This window comes from Arvicola amphibius, chromosome 1, assembly GCF_903992535.2.
Source record: "Arvicola amphibius chromosome 1, mArvAmp1.2, whole genome shotgun sequence".
Taxonomy (NCBI): Eukaryota; Metazoa; Chordata; class Mammalia; order Rodentia; family Cricetidae; genus Arvicola; species Arvicola amphibius.
Genome location: NC_052047.1, coordinates 176522554 through 176546897, shown reverse-complemented (window position 1 = coordinate 176546897; position 24344 = coordinate 176522554). Strand labels below are relative to the sequence as shown.

The 24344-nt window shown below is 41.8% G+C and overlaps 1 protein-coding gene across 3 annotated transcripts; it reads right to left on the bottom strand.

The window, feature by feature from the left end:
• Positions 1-335: 335 nt before the first annotated feature.
• On the bottom strand, positions 336-22404 carry Rpp30 (ribonuclease P/MRP subunit p30). 3 transcript variants are annotated; one of them, XM_038310228.2, is made up of 12 exons: positions 22289-22404; positions 20935-20990; positions 19361-19417; positions 18911-18985; positions 16785-16856; positions 11019-11108; positions 4724-4840; positions 4019-4048; positions 3600-3637; positions 2994-3073; positions 1089-1186; positions 336-767 (listed from the first exon to the last, which is right to left on the bottom strand). In XM_038310228.2, exons 1-11 carry the CDS (start codon positions 22368-22370, stop codon positions 1092-1094), a joined length of 792 nt encoding a protein of 263 aa, XP_038166156.1. In that variant the 5' UTR covers positions 22371-22404; the 3' UTR covers positions 336-767; positions 1089-1091. The 3 variants fall into 3 exon arrangements, with proteins under 3 accessions (XP_038166156.1, XP_038166163.1, XP_038166147.1); XM_038310235.2 differs by having other exon boundaries at positions 1089-1183; XM_038310219.2 differs by lacking the exon at positions 1089-1186.
• Positions 22405-24344: the final 1940 nt, after the last annotated feature.

Genomic DNA, 24344 nt, shown 5'->3' with positions numbered 1-24344 from the left:
AAAAATGAATTACTCCAAAGCTTTTCTTTTCTTTTCGAGTCAAATGCTTTGAACTGTATAGCCATTAGGAAAGTCGCTATTAGGTACTGAGGAGTTTCTAACGAGAACGAGGAAATCTAATTGCTGCTCGAAGGCGGCAAGTGAAGGGGACAAGTAACTTCATGTGAGTGTCTCTTCTGCTTCTACAAGGTCAGCAGTCCTTTAGGAAGAACTTTAACTCAACAAATACATTAAAGAAGAGGTTAAAAAACAATCAGATAAAAGTGACCCCCAAAATAGGGTTTAAATCTTCAAAATAACTTTTTTCAGATAGTAAAATACAAAACCCATATGTATCAAGTAGAAAAACATTAGTTTATTTATCTTCAATATCTTAAAATACTGAAACATCTTACTTTGGTATACATACTATAGTTTATTATTCACAAAAAGGACAAAAAAGCTTTTTATCTTAAAGTATATCTAAATTAATTGAACTGCCAGTCTTTAGGAAACGCCTCACTGGACTTTTATTTGCTGTTGTTATGGTCTGAGATAAAGCAGTTTATAATGCTGCTGGTTCTAGTTTAGCGAAAATATCAACTCAGCATTAATTTACTTCCACTGTGACCAAAGAGCTGTAACGGGAGGAGGAGGCTGATGGAGACTGTGCCTTCATCAACCCTCACATTTAGCTTTCTTGCTAGCTGGAAAAGAATCATCATCCACTTCTGATGGCCGAGGTTTCTTCACTGTAGAAATAATTCCAAAAGCAGTTTTTCTAGTTTCTGTAAAATAGAAATGACAGGATCTTACTGTGTAGCCTAGGCCGGTCTTGAACTTCTTCTATACTCCAACTCCTTCTATATGATCCTCCTGCCTTAGCCTCCTGAGAGCTGGGATTACAGGTATGCATCACCATACCTGGTGTAAGATACAATTTAAGGAGAAGTGGTTTAACCAGCACTAAGCCATTTCTTTGGCCTACAGCACAGTAAATAAGAAAACTATAGAGAGTGCTTACAATGCCGATGTCATTTATAATCATCATTTTTCCCAACATGTACAAAGAGCAGCATTTCAACATCCAGTCCATTCCTAAGGATTACCTCTTAGGTTAAGCTGCAGAGCAGGGCTGCTTCTCCAGTGCTCTCTCCATGGCATCCTATGCAGTCAGAACCAGCCATAGGCACCGGTCTAGCAACTGCTTTATGTATGGTAAAAAGACGGGAAAAATCACAAGCACAGATGTAGGAGTCACTTGTACTGCTCCCACAGCGAGGGCTGTGCTGATGCCACCGCTCTCAGTAGATCATAACATCCCTCTGAACATGTGCTGTATTGATTACCAATGGCCTGCTAGCCAACATTCATCTAACAAGTGCTTGCTGAGCAAACATATAAAATCACACTTGGGTTTATCAATCCTTTATGCACTGTTAAAGAGGAATTACTTTACATGCTCAGGTCAGTTTGGCAGCAGAGTTGAACTTAAATTTGGTCAAGCTGTCTTAAAAACATGCTAAGAGACCAGACACTGTTATGTAACAATTCCCAACAGTGACTTAAATGTTCCAAATGTTGGGATTAGTACCCTAAAATCACACGTGGTAGGAATGAAGGCACACAGGAGAATCGGAGCTAACGAAACACCACGGAAACGCCAGTGACGCGACAGAAAGCACGGCCAGGAGACAGGAGGAGCAGCAGCCTCTGCAAGGGGAACAAGGGCTCTGCCTCACTTGTGGGCCTTCCATTTTACATGGGTACATAAATCATACATGTGCAGACCACATGGAAGTAGACGCCCAGGAATCTAAGGAAACTGTCTAAGGAACACAGGGGACCAATGTGGGGCACAAAGGGACCAATGTGGGTTACTGGAGGAGACTATGAACAAAGAGGACTTGGGGGGGTGGGGTGTGAGCAGAGGAGACTAATAGCTGTGTGCGCGTCTGTGCATCTGTGTTGGTGGTGGGTAATATGCACAAAAGGGACTAATGGGATGAGAAAAAAGAGGGTAGAGGGGGATGGGGGGAATATGTTCAAAGTACATGTATTATAGTTACAAGGAAATGGCCTTATGTAACTTAGTATAATATATTCAAATAAGCAATAAAACAAAACAAAGTAAAACAAAACTAAAAAACACCTTGGGGGGGGGGGAAACACCCAAAATATATACTCAGTGGATACATGCTCATGTAAACCAAAACAAGAAACGAAGCACGCTGAGTTATAATAAAAGGAAAAGTTATAGACTGACTTTAGATAGTCTGATTCACACAAATTTTTTTTAAAAAAATCTGTTTTTCTTCTCAATGGTTTAGCATGCTTCTTTTGTTTTTCTATTCCTGTTACAAAATACCCTGATAAGAGCAACTTAGAGAGTAATGGGTGTCTTAGCCCACAGTTCAAGGGTAGAGTCCATCATGGTGGGAACTCAGGGAGACAGGAGCTGAAAGTGGCTGGTCACACCATATTCACTATCAGGGAGAAGGCTATCAACACTGGTGCTCAGCTTGCTTCCTCCACTTCATCCAATTGGGACCCCCACCCAGGGAGAGGTCCCATCCACAGTGGGTCTTTCTCACACACATTAACCCAATCTTACGTTCTCAGGGGTTAACCGTTAGCAGGTGAGTCTGAAGTCAGGTGCTTTTAGATCTTGTCAAACTACCACCACTATTCCCATTTCTGTTTCTGAAACTCATTATTGTTAGCCGGGAGCAAGTTCATCCAGAGAGAAGCAAGCCTGTGACAATGTAGGCAGGGGACACTGTGTTGGTTGAAAGAACACATTTAGTGTTTACTCCTGCAAAGCAAACTCTACACAATGTATACACTATAGAAAGTAAAGCCTAATGTCTAACAGGAGGGCTAGGAGCAGAGTGTATAGATAGAACTGGCTGAGAAAAGACGGTCTTGCCTCCAGGACTCTGCAGGAAGGACAATAAAAGCAGGTATGTGTCAACTGCTTGTTAGTGACCTGACTCTAACATGACCATGCTCACCTCCATGGAGAAACGCAGCTCGGCAATTTGTGGACACGGCAGCCTTGGCTTCGCTCTCAGACAGCCCAAACAGCAGCCCTCTGATAGGGTTATTAAAGATTTCAACCCAGAGTTGGCAAGGATATGAGCCAACACAAACACAAATGAAAATGACAGCTTACCTGGTCAGCGCTAATTCTACGGCAGGCCTTAGCCCAACGGAAACCTACACCCGAGGGTCCCATTTAACTGTTTTTGTCACACAGAGAGAGCCCCTTGTCTCTCAGTTCTGCTGCTTAATTCAAAACTAGAAGGACGAGGAAGTTTACAGCCTGCTGTAATCTGCTTCTGAGGCTACTGATCAGTAAATTACAACTAAAGGGTAAGAAAACATCAGGCTAAACTTTAATAGACTTTTGATTCAATTTTCTAAGGGAAAATTCCAGTCCAGTGTGATGGCTCAGCAGGTAAAGGTGCCTGATGCCAACTCTGATGATCTGAGTTTGATGCTCAGGACCCACAAGATGGGAGGGAAATGATTCCTGAAAGTTCTCTAATTGACACATGCACCTCTCCACCTAATACAAACATGCTTTTACGCTTTTAAAAAGAACACTAAAAGGATACAAGTTTGCCACATCATACGGTCCTCTTATTTCCAAAGGCTAAAAGAAGAAAAATGGAAAATAAAATGTTATTAACATTTTAATTATTTACAATAAATAAGATACAACTAAGTATCCAAAAATAGGTAAATTTCATAAGGTTTTTATAATTGTGATAGGTTTCTAAAAATATAAACAAATCATGAAAACCATATTAACAAGGTAAAGGGAAAAAATAAACTCACTTTATTCTAATTAACCCACAAATATAAGTATATATAGGCAAAACCTGAAGCCCAATGAATAGGACACATTTTAGCAATTGGTACGGGCAAACGCAGTTAAAGCATAGACAGGCAACACATGACACTGCTACTTCAGTTCTAAAAACGCAGTGAGGCTTTACAACTACAGAGACAAAGCACTACAGGCCGTACTTACCCTCTCTGCAGCACTGGACAGAATTACATTCTATAAAAGACAAAGTGTGCGACATTAATCTTACAACTGATAAAATAATTCAAGAACTGCATAATGCAAATGACCAGCAACCCCTCTTTAGCACTCAAGGCTCAAATACCAACTTCTTTGAAAGGTAAGGTAAATAATTCATGTGCAAATACTGAAAACTCTCACAAGGCAGCCAAAACAATAGGCAGAATAAGCTTCATAAACAAATCCTATTTGTGCAGATGAATGAAGTTTAAAAGCTGGATCTTTAATTCACTCAGAGATAACAACCATTATCTAGAGGAGGCTTTTCATTGTGGCAACTGAAAATTCCTCATGAAAAATAAAGGCTTTCCAAATATCTTTCCCCACCACATCTTACTTCTCCTCTGGGAGGCTTTTTGTTTTGTTTTGGTTTTGGTTTTTCAAGATAAGATTTCTTAGCTGTGGAGTCAGTCCTGGAACTCTTTGTAGACAATGCTGGCCTTGAACTCACAGAGATCCACCTGCCTCTGCCTCCCAAATACTAGGATTAAAGGCCTGTGTCACCACTGCCCGGCTTCCCTTGGCAGTTTTTACAAGGCCCTATAAGACTCACTGAAATGGAGGGATTTAAAGACTCAGAAAGAGTTGACAGCACCAGCACGTCACTAGTAACCACAGAGGTAAAAAGTGTCCTTGGCTCCATGACTGTACCTTTCCTCTGCAGATCTGCATCAAACTGAGCGCGTTGGAAATTGTGTACCTTCTCATCGTGGCGTCTCTGATAGCAGGGCCATAGACAAGTTCAAAGCCCAGACCCCGGTCAATTGCCTTCACCAGAAATAAGGAAGACAAATAGAAACTGTCAAAGACAGGCACATTAACGAGTCTCTCCCACCTTCTTTCCCCCCTCTATGCACACCTCCTATATAGCAAGGGACTGGCTTAAACAAAGGGGGTGGACCCCACACCTCTGCACCCCAACCCAAAGTGAGGAAAACAGACACAAGACTCTATCTGATTGACAGAGCTGATGCTAGTTTCAGGAAGCTAACCGTACAAACAGGAGTTACAGAGGCCGAGGACAGCAAAGTCATTCAGTGCAGAGGTGCAGAGGGCTACTACTCCATGAACGAACGTCCAAGGACAAGGATGTGCTTCCACAGGCAGGGAAACGGAGCCAACAAGGAGCTGAGCAACTTGACCCAAGAATGAAGAAAAAAGAGGAGAGGATCTGAAGGGTCTGGAAGGCAGGAATGGGAACCTTACAGCTAAGTCACTGCACACTACTGAATGGCAGAACAACCGCCATGGCTGACTAAACGCTATGCCCGAGGAAATGCGCTACCCTGAGGCTGGGGCATTGGAAAAGAACTGTGGCTGGTACATGTCCAGCCCATTCTGCTTAAGTAACATTGTTTAAGGTTCACTGTAGCTCAGGAAAAACGGTGAAAGAGATCTGGGCCCTTCAGGACTCGCCCAGTTTGCTATATGGGCCTGGTCTTTTCATGAGGAAAAAAGTTCTTTTTCTTTCAGTGTACTCGTAAGGTTGGAAAGTCATAGGTGTGGGACTGAAATTCCCAGCCAAAGGCTGCAGTAACTGTCCACTCACAACAGGTGTGTTCACACCACTCATTACCATCAAGGGCTGCAGTGACTGCCCGTTCACAACAGATGTGTTCATACCACTCACTACTGTCAAAGGCTGCAGTGACTGCCCGTTCACAACAGATGTGTTCATACCACTCACTACTGTCAAAGGCTGCAGTGACTGCCCGTTCACAACAGATGTGTTCATACCACTCACTACTGTCAAAGGCTGCAGTGACTGCCCGTTCACAACAGATGTGTTCATACCACTCACTACTGTCAAAGGTTGCAGTGACTGTCCACTCACAACAGATGTGTTCATACCACTCATTACCGTCAAGGGCTGCAGTGATTGTCCGTTCACAACCTGTGTTCACACCACTCACTACTGTCAAAGCAGAGACCTTCTCAGAGCTCTGGTGCATGAGAGCAAGGAGAGGTTTGTAACGAAGAGAATTAAGCTATTTCTTTTGCTAACTCTAACTGGACAACGGAGCTGGACTCCTGTTTCCCCACCTTCTAGTTGCAGGGGTAGAGCACAGGACAGTAGGATTAGGACAAGAATTAAGGACATGAGCAATGTGGTGTGGGCGATCAGATCCCTGAGGGTTTCTAGCTAAGTCAATTTAAATTTTAAAGCTGTCTGGGAACCACAACAAAATAAAACCCCTTTGAGGGAGAGGACTGGGGAAAATAGGATACAATTACCAGCTTAATTCCTTTCACATATGATTCTGGTCTTGGTACGTTAATCAGGTTCACTCTAAAATTGCTATGAACACTCTTGAGAAAGAAATTAAAGATAATGTGCTATTGAAGGCTGTATTTTTTTCATAAAATTTTACCGCTTTAGATGAATAAAATTCAGTCATTACCTGGTCTCCTGCTCCTAAGAGCATTTTTATGTAAATTGTTGTAAGTGCATCATATGATTGTTCATAACAATGTCTTTCCAGAGAATGACAGCATCGGCCTGATTGGTTTTTGTTCTCATGTCTAAACAGAAGTGCCTGAATAGGCAGAGGATGAGAGCTTTTTCTTACTAAGGAGAAATAATAGTCACAATGATGTCACCAAGGGCAGCCTGTGACAATTGGATCAGGAGACACTGATAAGAAGATTGCAAGCACTAAAAACTTAAGTTAAGCTTTGGAGAAGGAAGAATGGAAACCAAGAGTTTATTCCAGGGCAGCATGCTGATTGCTTGCCTTAAAAATCAGTGCCTATGCTGAACTCAGGGTAGACAGCCTTCCAGTGCATCATTCGGTAAGATTCCATCCTCTCCTGACTCACTGATCCAATCACAGAAGGAAGGAGCAAGGCCTCCTTGCGTCTGCTCTTACTGCCCTAGCCCCACTGCTGGAACTGCTCTCATGTATTTCTTATGCTCTCCTCCAGCTTCTTCACACAAATATAAGCAACTGTGAATACATGTCAGTTTCCTTTCCTTACTTAAAAGGTAGCCTGTTAAGTTATCTTGCCTGATTTGAAAGCTTCCCCATGTCCGCTTGTACATTTAATTTTCTTTTGCAGCTGCCTAGCACTTACTGTAGGGTGCAACAGGTACAGCGCTCTATAAGCTTCTAACAGAAGTGGGCTGTTTCAAATGTGCTGCAGGATAAGCAAACACAAGAGTGGGTCAGCCTATGTTACACTCCTAACCAGCAGGATCTCGGATCTCAGACTGTAACCGTTTGTGGAGACAGCCAGTGCAGGTATAACCAAGATGAGGAGGTCGTACTGAAAACAGTAGCTCCTATTCTCACCAGTGTTCTTACAAGATGGCTTATAAGACTCACAGGAAAGTATGCTGATAACAAACACAGAGAATGGCACTACCGTGGCTGTAAGGTGCTAGCTGTCAACAAATCACCGCTGGCCTGGACAACTCAAAAGAAAGGCTCCCTTAATAATTTTTGGAAGGAGTACAGCCTGCTCACACCTTGATTTCAGACTTGCAGTCATAAAGCATTTGGAATGTGTAAACGTCTCCCATGAGTCAATGTGCTTGACATTTGGTGCCCAGCTGGTGGCACTGTTCTGGGAGGCTGTGGACCCTTCAGGAAGTGGACCCTCTCTAGAAGTGGGTCGCTGAGGTTTCACAGCCTCCCCTCCTGTTCTGCATCTCCATGTGAGATGCTGCAGCTGCACTGCCGTCACCATGCAGCTGCCGGCTGCCGACCGTGATAAACTGTGTCCCCACAACTGTGGGCAGACACAATGCTTTCTCCATTACACTGCTCTGTCACATTTCAGTGATGACAACAACCGACACAAACCTGGAGGAGGAAGAAGTGTCTTTGGGGGTAGCTACTGGGAAGAGTGTCAGGAACTCGACCTTGTCCTTTCATTTCCTGGCCATCATAAAGCGTGAGTTGCTATTTCATTAAATTTTAAAAGTGTGCATGGCGTGCACACACCACAGTTTCTACCCTGACAGACTCACTGTCTTGCTGCACACACCTATATAGTACAATTTTCCCCAAACAAAAATATGGGCACCTGGCTCTAGTTTTCTCTCTTTCTCGACAGTAAGTGAATAAATTAACAGGAACTTTCCTGCTTCCTGGCCAGCTCACACTGCAGACTTATACACCAGATGAAGACTAAATGTAATCTTAGGCAGCCTTCTGTCCACACCTCCATCTAGCTTTTATTAAGCAACATATGCAAAATGTTCATACGGTTGTGTCTGTGTAAAACAGACACTGTTAAATATTGCATATCCCGCCTGTCAATTTTTTATATTTTTACTTTTCAGAATTTCTAAAGTGAAAATGTGGAAATCATGCCAAGAAGTATCAAACACTCAGCAACTTTTCTGCACTTCCAGATGGAATTGGCAGGTGGTGGCGTCCTGGTGCCTGCTGTGAGGGCCACTCTCCTAATGCTAGCTTAGTACCCTACTTCCCTCGTGCATATGCTCCTGCCCAACACTGACAACTGCCTAATGACTAATAACAAGCATCTTGGCCAGACTCCCCAAAATGCTTACTGCTATTTTAGATATACCGATTCGATAGCATATTTCAGGAAGGCCTATGGGTCAGCTAGCACTAGGGTATTTGGAAAAGCCTTGGCACAGCTGGTGTACTATGGAAGCTCACAGGCTGTTTTCATGGTAAGGCATACTCACGAGAGACTCAATTATAAACCCTCACTAACGTCAGTCTCTAGGAATCTGACCACTGTCATGTGCCACAAGGAATTAGATGGTGTGCACTGCTCCTTTCCATATTTTGACCACATGTTACCATTTCCTCCTAGCCAAGGTCACAGAACTGTGCATAAGCTTATTCAGGCAAACTGCCTAGAAAATGGGCTTCCTATTTTATTAGGGTAAAACGTTGTTAAATGTAACAAAAACTATGCACAGTGGCTGAGCTGTCTAACTCCAGGAAGCTATTTTGTGGGATGTACTGGCAGTCCGAGACCAGTGAAAAGTAGAGGCAAACTTGCAAGGCAGAAATCGTCTTTTCAACTCAAAAGAGATGACCATAAACTTTGGTCTTTTGTACCTAACAGTACCTAGGCAGCAAGCACTTGGAGTGGTTCCCAGGAGTGGAGCACACAGATCTTAACCCGACAGGCGCAATGAGATCTGTCTGAAGTCTGTGACTGACGCTGGATGACTTGAAAATCTTCATTTCTCATTTCTGAGAAGTGAGCTGCTGATTAACAGATCCCCAAGTCTGAGGTGTGTGATGCTTGGGGTTTAGAAAGCTCATTTCTTAAGTGCTACCAGCATCCCAGGTGGGGTTCAGGTTCTGCAGCACACTCAGAAGAGCTCTTCCAGTTTCCCCTACACATTTCTGGCACTTTTCCAAAGCCCTCTTAGTAGCCTAAGTCCAGGGTTAGAAATACAAGTCATCTTATGTTTTCCCCACACCAAACACATAACTCTTACTGTTGCCCCCAACACACAGGATCAGGCAGAAATTCTTTAGGAAAAAGGAGACAAAAGCGAGGAAGATATAATTCTATGAAGGCTAAAGAATAAGGCAATTGTCTACTTTGAAAACAATCGAATTCTGACATAATTCAACATGGGATTTGGAAAGCTTGTTAAATCTTTTCTTGGGTAATAGTTTTTAGTAACATAACTAAGTTCTGGAAGTCACTACGCTAAACAATATTCCTATGTTCTGGCTAGCAAAGCAGATAGTTATCAGCTGCAGTAACCTCATAACTATCAAATCAATTACTGGTGTGAAGCAATACTACCTTTCTATAATGAAAATGGGGGTGGAGTGGGGTGGGGAGGGGTGTGAGACTTAGAAGGCAACATGGCAGGTGGAAGATGAAGGGTATAGGGAAAAGAGAAGCTTACAAGGTAGGGTAATGAGGAAACATCTCAGGACACACGCCTGCCCTGCTGGAACGGCTCTGCATGGAGCTGGCACGCCACAGCGCACGCTGTGATCTCATCACCATTCCTGGGGATTTCACATCATTTCCTTTTGTATTGCAGTTTTCAGGTGTCTCAAGGACTCCTGTCTTTTTTATATTTTCTTTTTCTTGCTACTTTTTGTTTGCTTGTTTGGTTTTTTTCAAGACAGAGTTTCTCTTGTAGCCCTGGCTATCCTGGAACTCTCTCTGTAGACCAGGCTGGCCTCAAACTCACAGAGAACCACCTGCCTCTGCCTCCCAAGTGCTGGGATTAAAGGCGTGCATCACCCACACATGGCTATTTTTTCACCTTTTCTTTTCCATCATAACGCAATGTTGAGGTTTTAAATAGCTATCATCATTAAATATCAACTTGACAATGTTCTTCATAAATCTGAATTCCTAAGTCTTTCAAAAAAAAAAACCTTGATAGTTAACAGTATCGTTTTTATTCATTAATATTTTGGTTGTCGGGGGGTAGACAAGGTCTCAGTGTGTTGCTGTTGGTCTTGAACTTCTGGCTCAAGTGCCTCTTGCCTAACCAGGAGCACCACATAATCATCTTAGATATTTTCTTTGTGTGTATGTGTGTGTGTTCATGAACAGCATGTGTGGAGGCCAGAGGGAGACATCGGATGCTGGGCCTCACACCTGAACCCAGAGCTGGCTGATTAAGTTTCTCTAGTTACCAGATTGCTCTTGCCTCCGTTTTCCCCATGCTGTGATTATGAGCAGGTTGCCATGCCGCTGGCGTTAGTATGGGTGCTGGGATCCACACTCCTAGCTTCATGTCTGCACAGCAAACACTTTACCCACTGAGCTAACCCAAGGCTCTCAGCTTAGACACTTTCTATTTTAAACTTTCTCTTTTAGTCAGCTTATAAAACCAAAATTCTCTTTTCTGAATCTGCTCCAATTACCAAGTACCCAGGCGCCAGTCCCTAAGAACACAGGTTTCTTTAGCTTCTTTTCTAGTCTGCAGACACTGTTCCTACAGATTCAAGTTTAGAGCAGAAAGAACAGCACTTACCACATTAATAGGGGGTCTTTTGAAGTAAAACGGTAATTTCTCGGTTACAGTTATACAGACTAAATCCACATCTAAATGTGTGCAAGCAACCTGTCAAGAAGAAAAACTAGATTAACAGAAAACTGGCATGCAGTGGAATGGGAGACATGGTCATACCCAATATTCAGAAACATAAACTGTAGGGCTTACTCTGCAGGCATCATGACGGTTCTGTGTTAACAGTCTAACAAGCCTATTACAAGGTCAGTTGTTTACCTACTCCTGCAGGCTTGGCTTTGATGGTTTAGTTCTCAAATGCTAGGGCCAAAAGGTCCTCTAATTCATAAAGCTTTTTATATATGACTGAATTGGTGAGTTAAATCAGTATCTAGAATATTACTTTAGTTATTCCAGAAAGCAACAAGTAATTGTTCTGAAATCCAAGGAATTGGAAAGTCAAAAAGAATGCATGCATGGTCCATCTTCTCCACAAGCTATTTAGTACGCACATTTCACCAGGAGTTGTCCAGGATGATAGTTCCAACGAGACTGTACTGTGGCTGAAGGCCTTTTGTTCACATACTAACAAACAGTTTTAAGAGGTTAAAGCAGAGCTGAGAGAATGCAAATGAGTGCATTTTCATTGTTGCTTGTTGATCTATTCCCCCACTCACCCCTAAAGAATTTTGAAAGTAATTGTACAAACCACATACAGAATAAATGGAACAGATAAGGCAACCAGGAGAAACAGAAAATTAGAGAGGAAAGCAAATTGGTGGACAGATTAGAGAGCAAGTCAGAAGATACTGCCGGGAGAGACCTAGACAGCAATCATTCAGCCACTACTTGATTTCACAGTAAAAAGATTGGCTGTTTTGTTGACAATGTCCCTGTTGAGATTAGAGAGATGGCTCGGCAGTTAAGAGCATCTATTTGTTGCTTTTTCAGAGGACCTGGGTTCACTTCCCAGAACTCAAATGATGGTTCACAACCATCCATAACTCCAGTTTCAGGGGATCCAACACCCTCTTCTGTCCTCTGTGGGCATCAGGCAAACGTGATGCCCATAAATACACGTAGCAAATACTCATACACATAAGAAAAATTAAGCAAAGAAACCCACCCCTACTTAGAATGCTGATGCACAGTCTTCATGAGCAAACTTGGTAAGTCAGTGCCTACAGCAAGAACAGGAAAGCGTGGTGTAAGGAGCAAGGGGAAACAAAATGTTGGTAATGCCTGTAGGATGGGCACAGTTCTTCAGCAGTGACAGATGTCACATCTCACCCATTTTCCTCACAATGCCAGCTTTGGTCACTCCTGCCCCAGCCCATGGCTTAGTGGTCAGCAGAGACCATCTGGTTTGAAGATGGTCATAGTTACAGGGTAAGCCTGGGAAACTATGTTGTTTTGGCAGAAACTCTTGGCTCCTAAAGCATCTGCCCATCCCAACTGCTCCAGCTGTCTAACTCACAAAGAACAGAATGAAGAAACGTCCTGCAGAGGAACGGAGCTGAGTTCAGCATATGTCCACTTTTAGGAGCACAGTGAGGGTCACGATGACAAAAGCATCAATATTTCACTCCATTGTTGCTGAGGACCAGACCAGGGTGTTGAGCATGCCAAATGCTCTACCACCAAGTCACAGCCCCAGGAAACATTAACAATTCATATGTTCATATTAGCACTATCACTTACAGAGATATATCGTATAGGGACTTTATTATGTTCTATAGCTATAAATTTCACACAGACTAAGGACAATAATGCAAGAACAGTCACTGCCAGACCAATCACAAAGACAGGAAAGAGTAAAAGAATTTCCATTTTACTTAAGTAAATTACAATCCCCTTGGTCTCTTATAGGACAGAATGTGCTAATGTTTTACATTACACATTATGAGGTACATTTGTAATTATGGAACTCACATACTGTAAAAGACAAAAAGCATGGTGACAGGAAGGAGAGAGTGAAAGACAGGGGACAATGAGTTCAAGAAGTAGGTAAAGCCGGGCGATGGTGGCGCACGTCTTTAATCCCAGCACTCGGGAGGCAGAGGCAGGTGGATCTCTGTGAGTTCGAGACCAGCCTGGTCTACAGAGCTAGTTCCAGGACAGGCTCCAAAGCCACAGAGAAACCCTGTCTCGAAAAACCAAAAAAAAAAAAAAAAAAGAAGTAGGTAAAAACATTTATGAAAAAATACAAAAGAATGCTTGCGGTAGTTGCCTCTGAAGTAAACAAGCAAGAAGAGTTAGTTGGGGAAGGTATTTCTAGGAGATGCACGAGAAAGTCAGTATTGGCTGCCTCTGGAGAAACTTTAGTTTGGAACGCATGCTTTTTATACATATACTTCTGCGGTGTTTAAATTTATTATGAACATAATTAGTTTTAGTGAAAAGGTGGCTTTAAATGACTGCCCTAATAAAGCAGAACTAGGTTCCTTCTCGTCACACATTTTGTTTCTTCCTCTTTCCTATGGGGGAGGCAGCTAACCAATGGATCTGCATTGGCTGAAGGACAGGCACTGTAAAGAGCTTTCAGCCACAGAAGAGATTCATTTGACATCCTCTGACCTCTTGAGTTTAAAATGCTCCAAACTAAAGTACTTTGTGATTAACTTTCCATCAATCTAAATGTTCAACTGGGTCACTCAAAGAACTATGTGAAGCAGGGACACATGCCCATATTCCTAGCACTGGGAAGGCTTAATCTAATATTCCCCAAATCATTAAAATGACTTAATTATGTCTAAAATAGTTTTGGAGCTAAGAATCTCAGTTCTCTCTAAAAATTGGTAGACTGTATATGAATTCACTTTGCCATCTTTAACTTTTTTTTGGAAGAGGCAGAGACATATATGATAGTTTTAAAAAAATTGTTCCCACAAAAATATACAAATATATGCATATTTTTGCTGCTGTGAACACAAGGCACAGGAGGGCAGGGCTCAGCATCCCTTCACCCTGGGTGTTTCACTGGCGTCAGCACTTACTATACTACACAAGGAAAAGTCAGGCCTGCCAAGGCGGGGGATGCCCATTAACAGTGGCTCTCAACTGCACATGCACACAAAATTCACCTAAAAACTATGACAAATGGCTGCCTAGGCCATATTTCCAGTGACTGATTCAGTAAATAAAACCTAATAATCTACAACTGAATATTAATCCCAGATAAATCTGAAGTCGAAAGACTTAGAGGCGATCTCTTGAGAGATGCTCCCTTCATGCAGACATTCTACAGAAGCATCCTGCAAAGGCAAGGTTTCAAAGATTTCTGGAGCAGTACAAAACCAGAACTTTTTAAAGTTACTTCCCTGCCGGGTATGGTGGTTGTCCTGGAACTCACTATGTAAACAAGCTGGTGTCGAATACAGAGATCCATCTGCCTCCACCTCTGAAGTGCTGGTCCACAGGTCTTTGATGATTAAATTATTTGCTTCTACTCATTCCTTAATTTATAATCAAATACTGAAGAATTAATACAATCTTTCATTTCATAAAAGCCACCCAAAACCAGGTGCTGTGGTGTGTGTGTGTGTGTGTGTGTGTGTGTGTGTTCGCACACAGGCAGCCTAGATAATCTGTGGTTCTCTGGTGTTTCCCTCTGTTAACATAATTAGCAGTTAACCTAGGACATGGCATCAGTCTCCTTAGTCAATGGCTCCCTCTACTGGATAAACTCAGGGTAAAAAGATCTGTCTATAATTTTAGGACAACTTTGGTTAAAAGCTCTAAAAACACACATACAAGTAACATTTATATGATATGGACTCAACAGGTTATATTTAGAAATATATATGTATATACAAATACATATATGTATACAATAGAAATTAAAGAAGAAAGAAGACATGAATTTGAAAGAGAATGGGGAAAGGTATATGTGAGGATTTGGAGGAAGAAAAGGGAAGAGAAAAGCCTAATTAAGTTATAATCTCAAAAATAAACAACAAAAAATAGAATACTATAGTTAAAAGAAAAAATATAAAATTAAAAAGATATGAGACCAGTATTTTTTCCTGCAATATTATTTTGTTAGATGGGTCCTTTTTGAGACTTTAGGAAAAATATTCATAATTCCATCTGAAAGTAATTATGCTTTTTTCTCAGTAGTCCTTAAAAAAAAGCATTCCTTAAAAGCAATGCTTAAAAGAGTATTTCAGTCTTTTTTGCCCACTGTAATCATTTGAAAGAACAGGGCAGTCTATCTGGAAGACAAAATGAGCTCACGTGCTAAACTCCTTCTCTTCTGAAAAAATCAACAGGAAATTCTAATAGAATAAGAGGAATTCAATTCACAAAGGCTCTCAAGAATAGGAAGGAGAATCATATTAGCATATAGTGATTCTGAGGATTTCGGGAAAACTAAGGGCTGACACTCTCACTGGAATATATATGGGTCATATCTCAGAGCTGGCAAAGGAGAAACCTGGACCAGAGAGGCACTTGCCTTTTTTCTTCTATCAAAGGCAGGAGAAGATAAGGCCAGAAATTGAAGTGGTTACTGAATAGAAAGGGATGAATTTACCAAGGAGCAATTTCAAATGAACCAAGTATAGAGAAAGAAGAGGAAATTCATGAGCTCTTCCACACTGAATCCATTAAATGTCTATCAGGATGACTAAAGCCAAACTGACATGCAACTTAAATCTGCCGATGTGAAACCCCATGATTTCTGAGCACAAACAGAAAATAATAAAAGTTTCCAGATAGTGCCTCTGACAGTTGTTGCAGGAGAGAGCCGCTTATTCGTTCCAGGCTGCCCAGCCCCGAAACAATCACACAGAAACTGTATTAATTAAATCACTGCTTGGCCCATTAGCTCTAGCTTCTTATTGGCTAACTCTTACATATTAACTTAACCCATTTCTATTAATCTGTGCATCACCACGAGGTCGTGGCCTACCAGCAAAGTTTCAGCATGTCTCTCTGACTCTGCCTTTCTTTCTCCCAGCATTCACTTTAGTTTTCCCCACCTAGCTCTGTTCTTTTGCCCTATCACAGGCCAAGACAGTTTCTTTATTCATTAACCAATAAAAGCAAAATATAGACAGAAGGACCTCCCACACCAGAAGGTTAGCTCTAATTGTAAACTTTACACAACCCGGAATCACCTGGTGTTGTGGGAAAGTGATCACACTCTGACACTCCCGAGAATGACAATAAAGTTTACTTTGAATCAGAGAGTGGAGCTAACTACTAGCTGACCAAAATTTGCCAGAGAGGTTTTGGAAGACAGAGGACATATAGACAGACACAGGAAGTAGTAGGGTGAGGCTTAGAAAGATGCTTAGCCCTTTTGGAAGGGGTGGAGAGAGAGAGGAGGTCACTGGTTGCTTCTCTGCCACTTCTCTGATCATTCAGGTTCTTAACTCGATATCTGACTCCTGAGTTTTTATTGACAAAGAATAATTAGATAAATGCTTAAACTTGGGAAGACAGTCTCAGCGAGGGACTATCTATGTTGAACTGACCATGGATTATGAGGAATTACCTTAATGAAGACAATCAATGAGGGAAGATAGCCCACTGTGGGCAGCACCATTCCCCAGTCGGGGGTGTGGTCGTGGTGGTGTCTTGAAGAATGGAACAGAGTATGATCAACAGCTGTTTGAAATTCCTGCATTGATTTTCCACAACAACGAACAGTAACTAATCCTTTCTCCCCTGTTGCTTTTTGTCCAGTTATTGTATTATAGCAACAGAGGCATCTACTGTGGTATAACAGCAGATGTACATTATTACATTAAAGAGAAACATTATTCTCTTTCACCGGTCACTTACATGAAAAAGTTTTTCTGTCTTTGGAAACACTGCAACAATATCATACAGCCGGACCCTTGAAGAAGTTGCTCTCTATAAGACAAAAATGAATGTTATCACACAGTAACAAAATACATAAACAGAAGCCTGGTCATCTAGCAACACTCAACATCCTCAAACTTAATCCAGTCCTCCTGCCTCAGCCTGCTGAGTGCTGGAGTCTGAGCCACCACACCTGGCTGCAAGCCCTGTGTTCACGACTGACTCAAGAGCTGACACAGGAGAGTATGGACTTGAATCACTGATCATGGCTGGATTTCCAGGACTGACACGAAGGCAACAAAGGAGGAAGGGAGCCCTTTAGAGAACAAATCTATCGCAGACTTCAAACCATTCAGACAAGACAGAGAAATGTCACCTTTTTTTTAAAAAAATAGAACCAAGAGTAAATGCCAAGACAGTTTTATATTGTGCAAAGTTATTAATCATGTACATGTGGATAAACCTTTTCCCCTGACAATAAACATGAATGAGCTCTAGAAGGTACTGTAAGCTTGCAGCCTTGTGTGTATGGGAAAAGGAAACATGAAGACAGCTGGTCTCCAGTTTCCTGGAGTAAGACAGAATGGAACTTTTTATTTTACAGAGTCCATAGTTAAGAGACTGAGGAATTTTACAGAGAATTTGGATATTTTAGAGAAGACTGAACTTTGAAAAAGACTTGGGATATTTTAAAGATACTCAATTTTTAAAACTTTTTAATCATTTATGTTTTTTTGTATGCATTCTCTGCATGTACACCTGCAGGCCAGACAAGGGCATCAGATCCCATTAGAGACGGCTGTGAGTTAGTCATCATGGGGTTGCTGGGAACTGAACTCAGGGCCTCTAGAAGAGCAGCCAGAGCTCTTAACCCAAGTCATCTCTTCAGCCCTGTTATTTGTTTTTGAGACAGGGTTTCTCTGCGTATCCTTGGTTATTCTGGAACTTGTTCTTTAGACCAGGCTGGCCTCAAACTCAAAGATCTGCCTGCCTCTGCCTTCTGAGAGCTGAGATGAAAGGCGCACGCCACTACTGCCTGGCAAAACTGAACTTTTCGAGTGTTGAATTTGTAAAGACTGTAGTAATTTTAAAAGTTGGAATGTTTTATATTATGATACTATTACATATGTGAGATCCCGGGGATGAACAAGATAGGAAAGTTATGGTTTGACAGTGACAGATGCGTGTGAAGCTGACAGGAGGTCAGTTGTGCTGGCTAACTGCATGTCACCTCGACAGCCAGAGGCATGTGGGAAGAGGAACCTTCAATTGAGAAAATGCCTCTATTGGACTGGCCTGTGGCAAGCCTGTGGTTCATTTTTTTGAATGATGTTTGGTGTGAGAAGGCCAGCTCGCTCTGGGCAGCGCCACTCTTAGGACGGTGGTCCTGGGTGCTCTGAAAAAGCACACTGAACGAACTATGAGGAGCAAGGTAGAAGGAATCCTTCCTCAGGACCTCCACACCAGCTCCTCCCTCCAGGCTCCTGCCTCAAGTCTCCTGCCCTGACTTTCTTTAACGAAGTGACGACTATGATGTGAAACTGCAAACTGAAATAAACACTTTTCTGCCAAAGCTGGTTTGGCCATGGTGTTTTATGGCAAGATTAATCCTAGCTATGACAGCCATCAACGGAATTAGCAGTTTTCCTAGATAGAGCCAGATAAGACTATTTCACGTGTTGTGGATAATTCACATGACTGTGACACACAAGTCACAATGAAAATTCTACTCAAAAAAATTAAAATGCCAGGTGTATAAGAAAATACTTCTGTTCTAGGAAAGGAGACTATATCAGTAAAACACAGTTATTGCTTAACAGGGAAAACCTCAAACCTGATGCTGTATAAGAGAATGAAAAAATACATTCAAAATGTACAATCCCCGAGTGCTGGAATAATGTATGGTATTTCTTCTCTGTCCACTGGCACCTTCTAACTTTTTAGAAGAGACGCATTACATATAGTGCAGCTTCTACACACAGAGAAAGCAGGCAGGTGTCATGGATTTGAGGCATATGGGTGGTAGGAGAATGGAGTGAGATAAAATGTGATAACGTTAGTTAACATAGTTTAGAAGGTCAAACGTAGAAAAATAATGAACTTACCAAAACATTACAGTGAGACGGATCTGTAACTATAATTGTCAATCTAGTTAAAATTTTAATCGGTCTTGATTTTCCCTACAAACAAAAATACATTATTAAAAAAAAATAAAGAGCAATTGATTCATTTCCTTTTTATCAATGGAGAACAGTAAAAGTTACAAAGGACAGTGAAGATCAACAAAGCATGCTTGTCCTACAGGTATTTATAACAGCAGAAGAAAATACTATGTACATTAGTAAACTACACGATAGCTAATTTAGTAGCTGCCGGGCTTTAGGAGGGTACCACACAAGCGCTGACGGACAGTAAGAAAGTGATGAAGAGGTGAGCTCTGGGGAAAGGTGGACCCGGCGGAAGGCAGGGGCCACTGACGTTAGAGAACGCCTCATAAGGGTGGGCATGTCTGAACTAAACGGACAGACTCTACACTTAAACAGTAAGCCGCCTACCTGTACAACTGGTAAAGTTGTGAAGAGTTCAGAAACTGCCACTGGCTTTTCAATTTCCTACAACAGACAATAAACAGTAATAAAGCTGCACGTTAAAGAATAAAACACACGAAACACTTTAAGAGCATCTCAGGAAAAAAAAGAGCTAATTTCTGCCATTCAAATTTACTAACGCTCTCTCTCTCTCTCTCTCTCTCTCTCTCTCTCTCTCTCTCTCTCTCTCTCTCCCTAAGGAAAGAGACTAAAGAGCACAGAATCTGCTAAGAACATCAGAGGATAAAAATAAGAACAAATTTTGAAGCCAGAAATGACCTACAAGATACAGTTGTTTGCCTAAGAAGAAATACACATATAGTCTTATTAAAGAGAAAAAAAAAATCAGTGAGTTAATAAGACCATGGCAGCAAAGTAAACAACAAGATATTGAGGTTACAGTTCATTTAACAGCAATGCAATTTTAAACATCTTTGAATTTGTATGAATATATACCAGTTCAATTATTAATGTAAAATACTAAGCACAGGGTGTTTTAAGAAACATAGTTGAGGGTTGGGGATGCAGCTCAGTTGGTAGACAGTCTGGAGAGGCACTGTTGTGAGATATTTGATTACACCATGTAAAGATATGTCACTGTGATTGGTTTAATAAAAATCTAAATGGCCAGTAGCTAAGCAGGAGGTATAGGTGGGACTTCTGGACAGAAAGAGCTCTGGGAAGAAGAAAGGGGGAGTTGCCAGCCATACTCTGAGGACGCAAGACAAGTAGGAAGCAAGTAGGACAGGTAAAAGCCACAAGCTACGTGGCAGCATGCAGATTAATAAAAATGGGTTAAAACAAGCCTAAGCTAAGGTCAAGCTTTCATAACTAATAAGTCTCTGGGTCACTATTGGCAGCTGGCAGTACAGAGAAAGACTTGCTACAATGCAGTTTAGTTGGTAGAGTGCTTTCTAAAATGCACACAGCCAAGCCAGAAATTCTATCCCAGCATTTCATAAAATTGGGCATGGGCTTGTAATCTCAGCAGTTGGACAGCAGAGGCAGGAGGTCATCCTTGGCAACACAGTGAATTCCAGACCAAAAACAAACAAACAAACAAACAAAACCAAAACATACTTGTGATGACTTATCCTTCACTACCAATTTGACTTGATTTAAAATGATGATGGGAGCACATCTCTGTATTTCTTTAATGGTGTTTCCATAAAGGATTAGCCCAGGAGGGAGGAGCCACCCTGAATGCAAAGCTGTGCTATTTCATGGCTTGGGGTCCTAAGCGAACTAACTGAAAAGGAGAAAATGAGCTGAGACCCGGTATTCATCTCCTCCTGCTTCCTGACTGAGGAGAAACTGTGAGCAGCCGCTTTATGCTCCTGGGGCCATGACGGACTGGACCTTTAAAGGAAAAGCAAAACAAACTCCTCCTCCCTTATGCTGCTTTGGTCAAGTATGTGGTCATAGCAACAAGACGAGTAACTAATACAACACTTATTTCTAGTTCCTTATTCCTGACAGACACAAATATTCGTAAATTCGTAATATTTATTAACTAATTAATATGAGAAATCTTATTTTACCTGTTTCTTGTCCTTAAAGTCAACAATATGATTGATGGCAACAACTGAATATCCAACTGGAAAAAAAAAATTGAGTATTTAAAAAAATAAGTCTTTCTTGTTCACAATGATGATTCCGATCTTAGATTCAGGAGTATGAGATGAGGTTAGGGATGTAGCTAAGTGTCAGAATGCTTGCTTAGCATACACAAAGCCCTTGGTTCTAGTTCCAGGCCTGGAAAATAAGAGGGCGGGGCAGGAGGCAAAGCTAAGCACTACTGTTTACTATGACTTAAGGTTTTAGTTTCTTCAACTGTCAAGTGATGTTAACAGCAGATAGCGCTTTCAAGTGTCATGAAAATTAAGTGCAACAGCCCTTGCACTTTAGGAGTGCCAGGCACATATTCAGGCTGTAATTTATCTTCACACGATACTAAAATGCCATGCTTCTGCTTTCCACACAACATTCCTGGGATTTCCTGTCTCTGTTCATTCTCATTCTATCACGTTTATGTGTCTTTCTGTCACCTCCATTATCATTCATTTCTTCTGCGATGCTCTTTCTATTTCCCCTTTTTCCTAATGCACAACGGAGGGATGACTCCCTGACACCTCTTTTGGGGTGCTCTACAGTAATGGGCAGGGAACACTACATGTGTGCCTTATTATCCCAACAGTTAGCGCTGTCTGAACAAGTGTGATGAGTGTCTCTGTCCCCCTACATCTAAATCACGACTCCTGGCTTTCAAGTTGTCTAAATACCAACAGGATAATAGGGTATTAGCATTAAAAGATAATGCAAGGTGATGACAAAATAGCGGTCCTTCCTCTTATCACCTAGTCCGGTAACTCCCTAGTTTCCTTCCTCTCACAGGTATCTGAGCATCCGTCATTTGACAGGACCTATCCCAGGTGAGCACACATGAGCGAAGCTCATCCTCAAGGAACTTTCAATGTATGAGAGAAATAAGGGAATAGCCTCCCCATTCTCTAAGCTTCCACTGCAGTTCTTGCCTGTGACCCTGTTTTCTGTATCTGACAGATGTGTGAGTCAAAAAGGTCTGATATTAGAGTCCAGTCCCAGTTTCTACCATCCATCACTCCACAGGCCCCGTGCCAATCCCTCGACCGCTTTGGCCTCTGTTTTCTCCCTCTGAGCAAAAGTCTAGGCAAGCCCAAGCAACAGCAGCTTCCTCAGGAGCCTGTGAGTCTCCCACGCCGGGGATCCGGACGACACGGCAGGCACCTTCTGCTTCTATGGAAATCAGGCAGACCCCACGAGAGACAGAAATGGTGCCTGAAGAAACTACCGAGAAAACTGGATGGTATGGGGGATTGTGAGGGTAAGGCTCGGGCGCGAAGATAACAGACTCACGGTGAGCAGCGGTCTCCACCAGTCCGCGAAGAGCCTTCAGGTCCGAGCCCGCTCTTATGTCCAAATCTGCGAAGGCAGCCATGCTGACGTCCCAGGAGCAGCCGCGCGCCAATCTACGCAGCCGCTGTGTTTCTCCTCGAGCATGCTGGGAGTTGTAGGCTGTCACTTGGGCATCCTGGGATTTGTTGTTTTTCCTTCTAAGTAGTCTCGTCTCAGAGACTACCTTACCCTCTAGGAATATTCAGTCTAAGTTACTGTGCTCTAACCTACAGCTTCACTTATTCCCTTTTGGTCGTGATTTGAACGAGGATATTTGGTAGACTCTGTAGGGGCTCCCCCATGATCCTGCCATACAACAACGTAGAAAATGATTCATTCTGAATACACCCATTCTGAGATCAAGCAGATTATCTCTAAGATCTTGAAGTCCCGTTTAAAGCTCTGGGAGAGCCTGGTGTGGTGGTGCACGCCTTCAATCGCAGTGAGACCACTCTGTGAGATCAAGGCCGTCCTGATCTACACGGTGAGTTCCAGGCTAGTGTGGGCTACATAATCTCCCAAATAGATAAATTGGTAATAAATAATGAGACAGGGGAAATTGTTTTTCTTTTTGTTCTCTAATGTACTTTCCATTTTTTGAAAATGGACTTAAAAGCCCCTTTGAAGCGCTTGCTCTGGGGCTAAGATTGTTTTGACTCTTTGGGCTAAGTTTAAGATGAGGGGCATCTGTTACAGCTGACATCTACAACACAAGACGGCAGGGTGCTCTGAATGATGAAGGCTTTGCACCAACGTTTTTTTTTTTTTTTTTTTTTTTTTTTGCCAGAAATCTGATAGGAAGGAGAAAAACTGAAAACATTTTTTTACAAATTTTTATGAGAAATATACAAATATAATTTGATGTTTCTTCTTTAAAAATTAACTCTTGAATATTGACAGATCAGTTACCCAACAACATAAAATGCTGGCATAATTATCAGTCTGCCTGATGCCGAAGGCCGGTCTTTTACTCCTTTCCATTCAGTCTCTAGTTGGCCAGCCTGCGAAACCTTTATATATTACCAATAAGCCACGCCAGCCTTGTGCAGCTCAATAATATGATATCTGAACTGTTGGGTTCTCAGATAACAAAAGTTCACCGATCAGGAACTTGTCCATCAGGACAATAACAAAGTGCTGAAAATGTTTAGAAACATTTTTAGTTTCTGTACTGATCACAAACAATATGTAGACTTCCCCATCTTACTACATTTTAGGTAATTCTCCTCAACCTAACGGTCTCTAATTTCATAAAGATCATTATTATTATTTTGAAACAGGGTCTTGTTAGTAGCCTAGGGTGAGCTCGACTTCACAATCTTGCCTCAGCATTCTAGGAGTTGGGGTTGCAGCTGTGCATTGTCGCAACTAGTTTTGGTTAATTTTCATAAAGAAGAAAATATTTGGTTGTTTCCAACACTTTATATTCCCCCAAACAAAACAACTTCTGTCACAAGAGCAAGGCCATACAAAACAAACCCCTTGCTTTTCCTCAGAATGTCTAGTGCTAACTTTTGTAGGGACAGAGAGACATCTTCTTACATGATCGCAAAATCTAGATTGGTCAGTAGTAATAAAGTGGACCTAGATAATATTAAGAGTTTGAATTTTTCGATGCTAAGATTAGGTCGAAGAGGACATATTTGTTTTAAAGTCATGGTGATGTTGCTGTGGACTTCACTGCTTAGAATCCCTTTGCTCTAGACTCTAAGCTTAGCTCAAGAGAAGGGGAAAGGGCGAGGAATAAAATGAACAGATAGAAATCATTGAGCGCTATGGGGCAGACCATCAACAAATACTTATGTGTGTGTTATTAATTTTCAAAGCAATTAAGTATTGTGTGGAGGCCCAAAATTATGAGCCTATTTCCACATTGACCAAAGGTCAGAGAGTTAGGACTTTCCTCTAGTTCTTTCAAGGTTTGGTGCTTCTACCTCAGAACAAAGGTCCCACCTAGACTTTGGTCAGAGAGTTCTGCTCTCTCAAGGTTACTGTCATCATGTGTGGCTAATTGCCA

What these genes read in the sequence shown, in the direction of transcription:
- Rpp30 (XM_038310219.2), bottom strand. Translation starts at nt 22,370, where the DNA reads ATGGCTGCCTTCGCAGATTTGGACATAAGAGCGGGCTCGGACCTGAAG. An exon ending in ACTTTAAGGACAAGAAACAG is followed by an intron (nt 19,418 to 20,934) that starts GTAAAATAAGAT and finishes TGTCTGTTGTAG; the next exon opens with GAAATTGAAAAGCCAGTGGC. An exon ending in CAACTTTACCAGTTGTACAG is followed by an intron (nt 18,986 to 19,360) that starts GTAGGCGGCTTA and finishes TTTTGTTTGTAG; the next exon opens with GGAAAATCAAGACCGATTAA.